We start from the raw sequence: 13,388 nt of genomic DNA on the forward strand, positions 1-13,388 counted from the left end.
CCAGGTAGCACAATGAGTAAGAGCACCGGCCCCAGTGTCAGGATGACCGGGGATCAAATCCTGGCTCAGATACTTAGCACCACACCCAGAAATAACTGGCCATGGAACCTTGAGCAAGTTACTTAACCCCAATTGCTTAAAAAAAAAAAAGAAAGTTTTTGTAGTTGTGTGCATATAGTTCCTAGATTTGTTTTGGCAGGTAGATTCCCAAATATTTTATGTCTATAGTAACTTTAAATGGAATTTTTCTTTCTATTGGGCTTCGTTAGAATATATAGGAATTCTGGGGATTTATGTGGGTTTATTTTATATCCTGCAACTTTGCTAAAGTTATTTATTATTTCAAGTAGTTTTTTATTTAATTCTCCTGGATTCTCTAAGTATATCATCATATTGTCTGCAAAGAGTGATATCTTTGCCTATTCTAATTTCTTCAATTTCTTTTTCTTCCTTTATTGCCACAGCTAACATTTCTAGTACCAAATTGAATAAGAGGGGTGACAGTGGACATCCTTGTTTCACCTCCAATCTTATTGGAAATGCTTCTAGCTTAGCTTATCCCCATTACATATAATATGTGCTGATGGTTTTAGGTAGATGCTACTTATTTTATTTTATTTTATTTTTTTTGCTTTTTGGAAGTCAATTGGGGTTAAGTGACTTGCCCAAGGTTACACGGCTAGTTTTTGTGTAAAGTATCTGAGGGAGGCTGGATTTGAACTCAGGTCCTCCTGACTCCAGGGCTGGTGCTGTATTCACTGTGCTACCTAGCCACCCCCGATGCTACTTATTTTAAGGAAGACTCCATTTATTCCTATGCTTTCTAGTGTTTTAAGTAGGAATGGGTGTTGTATTTTGTCAAAAGTTTTTTCTGCATTTAAGATAATCATATGGTTTCTACTAGTTTTGTGTTGATATGATCGATTATGCTAATAGTTTTCCTAATATTGAACCAGCCTTGCATTCCTGGAATAAATCTTACCAGATCAAAGTGTATTCTAGTGATAAATTGCTGTAATCTTTTTTGCTAATATTTTATTTAAAATTTTTGCATGTATATTCCTTAGGGAAATTGGTCTATAATTTTCTTTCTCTGTTTTGGCTCTTCCCAATTTAGGTATCAGTACCATAAAAGCCTTATAAAAAAAATTTGGTAGGACTCTTTCTTCACCAATTTTCCCAAATAGTCTATAAAGTATTGGGATTAATTATTCTTTAAATGTTTGGTAGAATTCACTTTTAAACCCGTCTAACCCTAGAAATTTTTTCCTAGGGGGTTCATTGATGGTTCAGCTTCTTTTTCTGAGATGGGGTTAAGTATTAACATTTTTTATATTTAGAGCCTAAAGACTAGCCTAAATTTTTTTTCCCTCTTTATCTGTATTGTCTAGATTTGTTGTTTGTCTTTTTAAGTGGAGTATGCTTGTCAGCAGTTTTCTCTGAAGCTGGGCATGTACAGCTTCATCTTTAAGCTGTTGAATGGATTCTTAATGTTTTTATGACAAATATATAGATTGAATACCTTTAGAGCAGCAAATGGGTTTCTTCCTCAATTTTCCTAGGTACTTTATTCTTTTCATTCTCCTTGTGTTTTTCCATTGAATGGAATGTTTAGGTAGATGTTTTCAGAAAACCTAGACTGTTCCCCTTTACCCATTATCTCTACCTGTTGAAGTCCTTCCTAGCTCAGGTCAGATATTTTCCTCAGTTTATATAGACTGAAGTAATTTTTCCTCAATATCTCTTTCAACGTGAAGCATGGCATCTGGTAATTAGTAGGTACTTAATAAATATTTGTTGAGTCTTTTACTTTGTAAAAAGTTTTAATGAGAACTGTGCTTTTGCCATATCTTTAGAGAGTCAGGAAAATTGCTTTTTCTAAACCAAAATTTTCTGGAAAAACTGGCATATATTATATCTCTCCCAAGGATTAGTGTGCGTTGAATTTGGAGTCAGGAGGCTTGGATTCAGATTCTGCTTCATCCTTACCTCTGTGACATTGTCCAATTCATTTAACTTCTTTGGACCTCTCTCTAGTTTCTCATGTATAAAATGAGGAAGCTGTACAAAATAACCTCTAAGGCCCCTTCTAACTCTTAAATCTTTTCCCCCTATTATACAGAGGAATCAGGAAACCAGAGTAAAGGCAGCATAAATTGAAGAACTGTGTCAGACATTCAGGTAGCTAGAGAGACAAGTAGATAACCCATGTCCAAGTTTCTTTATTTTTTAAAGCCCTAAAGACAAACATAAAAGGAAGATATTGATTGTATAAAAGTGGGCTTTGATGAACTGATAAGAGGATGATTCATAACCTTTGTTTTCCCTTCAAAGATCATATAAAGTTTCAGGATTTGGAAATGCTTAAATTTACCTAGCCTACTGTATCCAGGCAAAGTTCTAAGCTTTGAAACAACAGATTTCAGTGTTCTTTTTTTGAGTGCATTACCTAAAGCAAAGTACCAAAACAATAATACCATCATCTTTTCTTTGCTCTCTCTTTTACAGTAAGAAAGATAGTATAATCCGCCGTAAGGAGCTCTTGGAGTCTATTTCCCCAGCCCTCTTAAGTTATGTGCAAGAGCATGTCCAGAAATTGATGACAGACAAATCAACATGTGTGTTTGTTGTTAATGTCCTGGGATCTGCTATTGGAGATATTCAGCCTGCTTTGAATACCATTGCCAAATTAGCTGCTCCTGAAATGACTCCTGGTGGCAAGGATGGAGAGGTAATACATCAAATTATGAAACAATCAGAGATTTACTTGATTTTGAAAAACCCAAATCAGCTGAAATCAGTAAAATAAAAGAAACTAAGGTTACAATATTTTCTTTTGTGAACAGATCACACACAAAGCAGAATTTAACAGAGAACAATATATCTCAGCCTTCATTTGTAACATCTCACATACATCCCCTTCTCTCTGATACTGCCACCATCCTGGTGCAGACCCTCATGAACTTGCATCTAGATTATCGCAATAGTCTGCCGATTAGTTACACACCAGTTGGACACAATTCTCTTCCCACTCCAATTTATCCTCAACTCAGCTGTCAGAGTGATCTTCCTAAGCTGCAGGTCTTACAGAATCCTCTGTGTTAAGAGCCCTTCTCCAACCCTTCCAATCTTCTTATAGCCTACATCCTCCCATGTATTCTTTATGATTCAGTTACACTGACCTCTTTGCTGTTGCTCACATAAGGGTCTTCTTCCCTTCCTCCACTCTCACCATCCCATCTACCAACCCTGGGCATTTTCTCTGACTATCCCCCGGTCCTGGAGTGCTCTCCCTCCTCATCTCTACCTGCTGGCTTCCCTGCCTTCAAGTCCCAGCGAAAAACCAACCTTCTACAGGAAACTGGTTGTTCTTGATCCCGCTTGATTATGGTGTCATCCCTTTTTTTATTATTTCCAGTTTATTTGGTATATAGCTTGATTGTATATAGTTGTTTGCATGTTGTCTTCCCCATTAGTTTCTCAGCTCCTTGAAAACAGGGTCTATCATTTGCCTTTCTTTATGTTCCTAGCACTTAGCACAGTTGCTTGGCACATAGTAGGTGCTTAACAAATGTTTATTGACTGACTGTCAATGTAATTCTATAATGTTATTGTAAAATGGTTCCTACAAAAACAGCAAGAGTACTTTTAGCACATGCCTTCATGTACCTTTAAGTACATAACTACCTTCAGATGTTGTCTTCAAATACACAGATGGCTTGTAGTATGAAAATTATTGTAGGTATAGTTATATCCAAGCAAGGATACATGGATACACCCTTATTCTATTCTACATTGTTGCATTTTACTTAATTTTTATCTAAGTAGTGCTGAGCCATATGCCAAGTCATAGATAAAAACTACTTCTTAAGTTAATAACTTTTTTGATTTCTTCATAGCTCCACATGGCAGAACATCCAGCTGGACATCTAGTTCTGAAATGGTTAATAGAACAAGATGAAAAAATGAAAGAAAATGGAAGAGAAGGTAAGCTATTAAAATTGAGCTTTTCTTAGAGATTTTATAAAAATTCAGCATTTCCAGCTGACATACCTTACCTTATGTTATTACAATGAGCACATTTAAAATTTCAAGCTGAAGTTTACTGCAATAAATTCTGAAGAAGTACCAAAGCAATACAGTATATCAAATGAGTTAGAGGCATATTTATGTTGATTTTGTGTCAGATCATGTCTTCATTTTATCTTCCATGTCCTTCCATCCTACATGCCAATGGCAACATAATTTTTCAACTGCAAATCTGGTCATATGACTCCCCAAGTCAACTGCAGTGGCTTCTAACTATCTCCAAGATAAAATATAATCTCTCTTTAATTTTAAAAGCCCTTTACAACCTGACCTCAAAATATTCTATTTTTATTAGGAATTACTCTCACTGTTTCACTCTTGAGATCCAGGCAAACTAGCCTTCTTTATTTTCTTTATCTATAACCTTCCATCTCATATCTCTGTGCATTTGCAGTTTTTGTCTTCCATCCCTGGAATGCACTTCTTCCTTAACATCAATCTCACAAATACCCTCTCTTCCTTTAAGACACAGCTGAGACATGTCTATACTGATGTCTTTACTGATCCTCCTCACCCAGTTGCTAGTGCCCTCCCTCCCAAACAACCTTGTATTTAATTAACTACTTTTTATTTATTTGTATTTTTCCACTCTTCTGTATAGTATATGTAATTGTTGTTTTCTCCCATTAGAATGTAGGATGTTTGTGAGTAGGAATTGTTCATTCTTTGTATTGGTATCCGTAGAGCCTAGCACAATACCTGCTACACAGTAGTCACTTAATAAATATCGTTCTTTATACTTTGTCAGACCATTAAATGATACCTCCAAAAATGTATATATGGCCTTGCCTCATATTTGTGAGTGTTCTGTATACTTCATTGTGACTGTTGTTAATTGCTCCTAAATACCACTTGAGAGTTGAAGCATATAGACCAAAAAGTTAACAATATTCACTAATTATTTTGAAAGGGAGTACAAGGACCATTTCATAGTGAAAGTGCCTGAAAACTTTATTGCTAACACATCATTGCAGATTTTTCATCAATTTTTCTTTTGGTAAAGTTTACTAATTTCAAATCTGTCATTATAGGTTCTTTTGCAAAAACATTGGTAGAGCATGTTGGTGTCAAGAAATTGAAGACCTGGGCAGGAGTTAATCGAGGTGCTATTATTCTTTCTCAGTAAGTATGATTTCTTGGGATCCATCTTGGTCCCTAGAGCTGAGGTTCTGTTCTTATTGGCAAATTCTCTTTCATGTTAACAACAGAAGAGAGAATACACATATGCTTGCAGACAGAGAAACAGACACTTGTTTTTTAATGATAGTTTTAAGCTTTTATTTATTAAGCTTAATAATCAAGGGAGACTCCATTCCCACAAATATAGGCCAAACCTCCCTTCCCAGCACTCCATGCTTCTCTCAAATATTAATGACATTCACAAGTATGTTGCATTTTTTTTTGGAGGGGGGAGACGAGGCAGTTGGGGTTAAGTGACTTGCCCAAGGTCACATAGCTAGTGTCAAGTGTCTGAGGCCAGATTTGAACTCAAGTACTTCTGACTCGAGGGCTGGTGCTCTATTCACTATGCCACCTTGCTGCCCCAACGTTGCATTTTAGAAAGCAAGCAATTCCTCTTCTCCTCTCCTCCCCAAACCCCCTTTTTAAAGGATGTTTATGAAGGATTCATTTCTTTTTAAAAATTAGAAAATCATAACTGAAATGAAGACACAGTGTTTTTAGATATTATATATTAAGTTTGTAATGTATAGGTTGCATAATTATTTAAACCAAATCAAGTCTTTTGTGTTGAACATTTATTTGAAACAAGTAAAAACCAATAGCTGTGAATTTTTTAAGTTTTTGTTAAGTTTTTATTGGATTTTTGTAATAAATATCATGTGTAGACTAGGTTTTCTGAGCTCTTTCCACATGTACTTTGTTAAGTGATTTCATCTAGATTGTTCTTCATCTTTTTCTATTTGTATTTTTCTTTCGGCACAATATTGTCCTCTTGACCCTGAATATAAGTAATAAATTTTAATAAAGATTGTCCATCAGGGAGGCAGCTAGATGGTACAGTTGGATAGAGCACTGACCCTAAAAACAGGAGGACCTGAATTCAAATCTTGCCTTGGACTTAGTAGCTGTGGGATCCTGGGCAAGTAACTTAATCCCAATTGTCCCCACTCCCCCCAAAATAAAAAAGATTGTCCATCAGCATTCCTTAATTGCAGTCAAATGTGTTTTTAGGGGAGTCAGAATAGCAAGAAATCTTGTCAAGTCCTATATTGTTTAGATGAGACACAAGTTAAAATGGAGCCTGGTTTATTTTGATATTCTTTTATTTGTTATGGGACTTGTCATTTCATTAGTGAAGAATGCTTCTGGTGAGGAAATCCCCCTAGCAATTCAAATCAGCATCTATTTTGCTCAGGGCCACACAGCCAGTATGTGTTAGATGTTAAGACTTGAACTTAGATCTTCTCTTTCCACCATACCACACAGACTCTTGTTTTATTTAAAATTCTGAATTTCAAACATGTTGCAAATAAGCTTGGTTAGAATCTGCCATTAAGAATTACAAGGAATTGCCTTCAGTTCTCCATTATCTGAGTACATAAATTTAAAACTGGAAGAAAATATTGTCTATTCCAACCCCCTAATTTGACAAATGAGTAAACTGAAGTGCATAGAAGTGATATGGCTAAACTAAATCATCCAGGTGTCAGAACCCAAATCTAATATTCTGTCCATTATATCATTCTAAACAATGGATAATATGAGGATCATTTATATTTTGATTTTGTAATGTGATATATAACTCTTAATTCTTTTTACCTTTATATTTACATTTTGCCGAAATTCAAATTTTCAGTTTTTAAGCATATACTATGTACCATAAGTGGACATGCCTCAGAAGCTAACATTATATTGTCTGGGGAATGGTAGCCTGGAACTGATGTTATCAGAACAAAATTCACAATGGTATATAAGTTTAATGCATTTAGAGATAACAGAATTTTTACAATTTTATGACTCTTTAACCAAAGTATGAGAAATAAAACATCAGATTTAGACCGAATGGCAAGTTAGAAAAAAAATTCTATAATCATTGTACTAAAAATTGCATTCGGTCTATCGTTTATACTATTTTGAATAGTTAAGCATTAAAGGGCTCAACTGAAATAATACCTGGAAACACCTTGCAAGCCTTAAAAGATTACATAAATGCTAGCTATTGTTTTTACTTTTCTTATTCTTCATAATGGTGTTTTTGGAAAATGAATTGTCTATTAGCTTTATAAGTAAAGTTATGCTGATGCAAAAATCTTTGTGTCAAATAAGTTTTCCCCCATCTGTAGTACTTATGCTAAGACAAAACCTAATTGTTTCAACACCATAGTTAACAGTCCTATTGTGGGATTTTGAACTGTGAGTAAATTTAGAATTCATATAGTCCAGTTCTCTTTTTTTATGAAAGAGGAAATGTAGACACAGGGAAAGTGATTTGTCCAAGGTCATAGAGTAATATGTAACAAAGCGAGAGTGCAAGACAAGTCTCCCAATCCACTGGAATGGTATTTGGTAGATAGAATAAAGGAGAAGAATAAATAGAATAAAATAGAAGAATAAAAGGATTGCCATGTAGTAGGGAGGACCTTATATTGCTGGACTATGAATTATACTTTTGCATATTGATGTTATAGTCCAACTTCTCCAAATGTATATGTAACTAGAGATAACTGATTTCTAGATTATTTAATATATGAAATGTGGCAAAAATGCTAATATGGATTATTTTGGATTATGAAGTCCCAAAGGGTAAGGGTCTGTGTTCGATACAGTTAATGCCTATATTTTCATGTTGTTGTTTTTTCCTTGGAGCTTAGCCTCATCTCTTTTACTCATTTGTCTTTCCCTCTAACAATTGCCCACCAATTTTTGAATATGTTTAAACCACTCTTACCTAACCTTTCACATCATTGCCTGCCACATTAGTTATGTTCCCTTAGTTACCATACATAATGTACTATGGCTCCTATTTAAGTCAGTGACCTGCCTTTTGGCCATACATTTGTTTCTTGTTTTCCTTATTCACAGTTTAATGTTGATTTTATGTCTCAGATGAATTTTTGCTCCTGCTTTAGGAGTCTAAAAATAGACCATATCCCATACAACATACAGAGATATGTAATATTTTTCTTCCTTATTGATATAATGACATTTTAATTCTTAGTAGGGCCAAAGATACTGAAACTTGCTAGTTTATCCCTTGCATTTGCTTTCCAAGATGATTAAAAATACACTAGACTTAGGAAAATTTAGCTATTTTCATTGTCATCCAAAAAAATCAAAAGAATGCTGAAAACCCAGAAGGCAATATTCCATTTGTTAGGTACCCTTTAACTACTTCCTACAGCAAAATAAAGGCATCGGTGTAGTTGTAGGATGCTAGTGACTCCTGGAACCATACATTGCAGTACAGTGATATAGGAAAACTAGCCAGGACACAATCATTTTGTTTTAGGCAAAGCTGAGTGAAAACATCTCTTCAGGATGTGCTCCTCAGTTTCTTCCCATTAACCTCTTACTTGCCCTTCATGGATATTTGTTGATTTACATTCATTGAGAAAGTGTATCTGTAGTTTATATAACACTTCATAGAGCACCATAGGATTGCAGAAGAAAGAGAAATAAGACCTTTCCTTTTGTGCTGAAAAATAGAATAAAGAAGACAAGACAGCATATGTGAAAACAGGTCTCCATCATTATCCAACAGTACAAATGTACCATCTGTATAAATGTGGAGTCACCCCGAGAATGCCTTTGCTTGAGCACGTTTTCCAAAAAAAAATAGAAATATCTATTTGTGGTTTTAGAGTTTAATGATGGGGGATACTATAGTTCATCTTTATTGAGTTCTTAGCAGTCTTGTAATGTATTGCCAGTATAGCCCCAGATCCTAAAAACCAAATGGCTGTATGGTACACTAGAAAAGGTACTGAACCTGGTATCACGGAACCTATGGTTTGTATAATGTTTCTGCCACTTAATACATGTGTGACCTTGGGCAAATCACTTAAACTCTCTGGGCCTCAGTTTTCTCATGTGTAAAATTGAGGGGATTAGATATCTGATATCATCTTTAGATATCTGACCTAGAGATATTGTCACTTGACCTTAAGGAGGTCATTTGAAATTTCATTAACCTATGGTTTGTTTTTTTCCCCCTTTATGCAGTCTCCTCCAAAGCTCTGATCCAGAAGTGATAAATAAAGTTAAATCCGGACTGAAAGGTCTCATCCCTACATTGGAAAAAGAGGAAAACACCAAAGGCATGGCTGCTTTACTTGAGAAACTAAAAGCTTAAGTGGAAAATAATAGAAAAGAATGAGAATGAATCACTCTTCCTGGTGATTCAGGTGAAGGATACCATCTAGTTTGGTCTTTGGGGGGAGCCTTTTATATAATATAATATAATATATATATATAAATGTTTTTTGTAGAAATGTCTATTTCTAAAATAAATAGTTTCTGAAATATAAATTGTCTTCTTTCAGAGTTTTAGCTATCTTTTTTTCTGTACTAGATTCTAAAGATATATATTTGTTTAAATGGTTATTCATTGATATCAGCAAATCCTGAGCATGTACCACCATCTTCCTAAGGCTTCATGGGGAGTACAAAGCAGTTTAGTGCATGACCCTCTAGGACTTCATAGCCTAAGATAAAGAAAAAGTACAATTTAGTACTTAATAAAAAAAAAAAAAAAACAGTGCTGGGCACTGCAGATCAAAGTCCCTGCCCTTAAGGAGCTGACATCATTTCAGAAACACGTATGGTCATCCCTCAACATTCACAGGCAGCACATTCTACAGTTTTGGTTATTTGTGGACTGTTGATAATTAAATGGGAATTTTTGGAGATTTGTGACATCCTGTGGAAAATTGCAGGAGATGCACAAATATAAAGAAAACTTAAAAAATTAGTCAAATTAGTACTTTGTTTTATCATTTACTACCATAAGTATACATAAATAAATTTATTCTAAACAGCTAAATTTTGTTAAAAGTTCCAGTGCACTAAAGAACTATGTACTAAGCACTCTTTTTGTCTCTCTACCATCCAGACTCAGTCACATGGTTTTCTCCCCCACTGATCTTGGTATCATGTGCTTTTTGTAACAAGGAAATCCATGAAGCAATTGTTGCACCTATACTCACCACTCTACATAGTATGCAAGATATTGTTCTGTTGCATGGAAACAGCAACTTTTTTTATGTATACAGTATTTTATTTTACTTGTTTTATGTGTTAAATTTGATCAGAATTATTAAAAATAAAAGTTTAGGGCGGGGCCTAGAGTTTTTCCCAGTTTTTCATATTTGCAGGGAGTATTGTGTCCATAACCCCCAGGAATGTCAAGGGATGACTATATATGTATAAATATATACGAAAGAAAGACAGTGTACTTAAGAGAGGGAAAGGCAATAATGGCTGGTGGGGAGGAGCAAGGATCAGGAAAGACCTCTAGGAAAAGGAAGCCAGGAATTCTATGACTTAAGAGCACAATGAGGGGAGCACATTCCAGATATGGTGGACACCAGTGTAAAAGGCAAGGAGAGGAGTGTTGTCCTGCCCTGTAAGAAGAACAGCAAGGTCATTGTAAATGGACTAAAGAGTGCAAAGAGGAAGAGATACATAAAGTTTAAAAAGGTAAATGAGGTTATGAAGAGCTTTAATGCTAGAGATCATCTTGTCCATCTCCATCTCTTACAGAAGAGGCGGATGAAGGGATTTACCTAAAGTTACAAAGATTGTAAGTTCCAGGGCCAGGTTGTCTGATTTCTAAATCCAGTATTACCTTATATAACACCCTTATATCACAAAGCGTTAATAGATGCAAGACCCTGGAAAGCACATCACCTTGTACTCAGTTGGCACTTTTCTGTGTGTGTAGTATTTTATTTTCCCCCAATTACATGTAAAAACAATTTTTAACATTTGTTTTTAAAACTTTTGAGTTCCAAATTCTCTTTCTTCCTCTCTCTCCACCCCTCTTCATTGAAAAGGTAAGCAATTAGATATAGGTTATACATGTGTAGTCATGCAAAACATATCCATAATAGTCATGTTGTAAAAGAAAACAGAAAAATAACATTAAAAAAAATATGCTTCAGTCTATATTCAGACAACATCAGTTCTTTCTCTGGGGATGGATAGCATTTTTCACCATGAGTTCTTCAGAGTTGTCTTGGATCACTGTATTGCTGAGAATAGCTTAGTCATTCACAACTGATCATCTTAAAATTTGCACGTAGTACATGTCACTTCTTATCTGCTTCTGTGAGTCTTTCCAGCTCACAGTCTGATGGGTAGACAATATGCAAGCAATTATGCCCAAGCAAGATATAGACAGGATATGGAGCAGCCAGCTAGCACAGCGAGTAAGAGCACCGGCTCCAGTGTTGAGAAGACCTGGAGATCGAATCCCGGGCTCAGACACTTAGCACCCACCCAGAAACACCTGGCTGTGTAACCTTGAGCAAGTTACTTAACCCCAATTGCTTAGGGGCGCCTAGGTGGCTCAGTGAGTAAGAGCATTGGCTCCAGTGTTGGGACGACCTGGAGATTGAATCCCGGGCTCAGACACTCAGCACCACACCCAGAAATAACTGGCCGTGTAACCTTGAGCATGTTACTTAACCCCGATTGCTTAAAAAAAAAAAAAATATATATATATATATATATATATATATATATACACACAGGATAAATTAGAGATTTTTCCTCAATAGAGGAAAGGCACTGGCATTAGAAGGGATCCTTTGGTGGGCTGCAGGTTGTGCAGACCTGTTGCAGAAGGTGAGATTATAAGTTGGACTAGAAGAAAGCCAGAAAATCCAGGTGGTAGAGAAGAGGACAAAAAGATTTCTAGGCATGTGGACATCCAGTAAAAATGTGCTGAGTTGGGAGATGGAGGGTTTTGAACAACCAAGAGGCCAGTGTCATTGGATCACAGAATCCATAATGAAGTATGAGAATAAGAAGCCTGGAAAGGTAAGAGGGGGGCAGGTTAGGAAGGGCTTTGAACAACAAACATCTTATATCTGATCCTAGGGGTGATAGGAAGTTTCCTGAGTCAGAGGGTCAGACCTACATTTTAGGAAAATCACTTTGTCAACTGAATGGAGCATGGATTGGAGTTGGAAAGAGCCTTGAGGCAGGCAGATTCACCAAACAGACTAACAGTCTTAGTTATGAGGTGATTTGGGTCAGCACCAAGGTGCTGACAGTGTTGTCATGTGAACTAGTTTTGATAAGTACTATGTATGCTATGTGCAGGGTATTGTGATTATTTAATTGAGCACAGCCTTTCACCCCTCACTGCTACTTGCTCATTTCCTTATTAAGTTTTGTCTCTGGATTCAGAAGCAATGTGGTAAGTATTGCTATTTCAAAAACTACTAAAATTGGAGTTCCAGGCACTGTGATAAGTGCTGGGGATATGATGAGAGACTAAGGAGTGGAAAACCTAGAGAAAAGAGGGTATCAAGTAAAAGAGAGTAGTCTATGGTGCCAAAGGCAATAGAGAGGTCAAGAAAGATGAGGACTGAGAAAAGGCCATTATATTGAGCTATTAGGAGATCACTAATAACTTTGGAAAGAGTGCTTTTAGTTGAATAAGGTTGGAAACCAGACTATATAAAGTTAAAAAGAGAGTGAATGGGGAAAAAAATATAAGCTTCAATTATATACAGTCTTTTTCAGGAGTTTAGGCGCAGAAGGGAGGAGAAATATAGAAAAATTGTTAATGGAAATGGATGGATGCACAGATATGCAGAGATATAGCCAGTAAAACCTGAAAAAGTTTTGTGTTCACTCTTATCAAAGAATAAATATGGCTGCTGATTAAGAACTATTTGATTACTGCCTGGAGAAAAGTATTTATCTGAAGATGTGAGTTTCTTGAGGGAGGAAAAAACTTAGCCTGATTAAGAAGCAAATTTGATTTAAACAGCATCCATCTATATTACTGTGGAAACTTCCACCCTCAAATTCCATTTACAGCTCAGAAAGGGTTTCTATCCCAGTCCAGGCTCTCTGCAGTATGATAACAGTGTTATCATAAGACAATCCACTACCTAAAGCCATCTAAAATGTTCTCTGCTTAAGGTTATCTGCAAACTTCGGTAAAACTCTGCTATTTCTTTCTGTGAGGCTTCTTCAAGCCACGGTGGAGGTGACTGTGGAATGAGCAGGAGATTCCTTGAACAATAGAATAGAATGAAGGAAAGAAGTATTTATGAGAGCCAGGCACTGTGTTAAGGCAAATATTTTCCCATTTCATCTTC

General features: G+C 35.9%; 1 protein-coding gene across 1 annotated transcript in view; it reads left to right on the top strand.

Moving 5' to 3' along the window:
• Positions 1 to 9,579, top strand: part of PUM3 (pumilio RNA binding family member 3) — a 44,386-nt gene extending 34,807 nt beyond the window's left edge. Inside the window, exons 15-18 of the mRNA XM_069090798.1 lie at positions 2,509 to 2,731; positions 3,900 to 3,987; positions 5,121 to 5,211; positions 9,274 to 9,579. Coding sequence (XP_068946899.1) covers positions 2,509 to 2,731; positions 3,900 to 3,987; positions 5,121 to 5,211; positions 9,274 to 9,403 — 532 coding nt within the window. The 3' untranslated portion in view covers positions 9,404 to 9,579. The remainder of the gene's footprint in view (positions 1 to 2,508; positions 2,732 to 3,899; positions 3,988 to 5,120; positions 5,212 to 9,273) is intronic.
• The last annotated feature ends 3,809 nt before the right edge of the window (positions 9,580 to 13,388 follow it).

This window comes from Petaurus breviceps, unplaced genomic scaffold (genome assembly GCF_028583685.1).
Source record: "Petaurus breviceps papuanus isolate PSGF00001 unplaced genomic scaffold, PetGlider_PUasm1.0 187, whole genome shotgun sequence".
In the NCBI taxonomy this organism is placed as follows: Eukaryota; Metazoa; Chordata; class Mammalia; order Diprotodontia; family Petauridae; genus Petaurus; species Petaurus breviceps.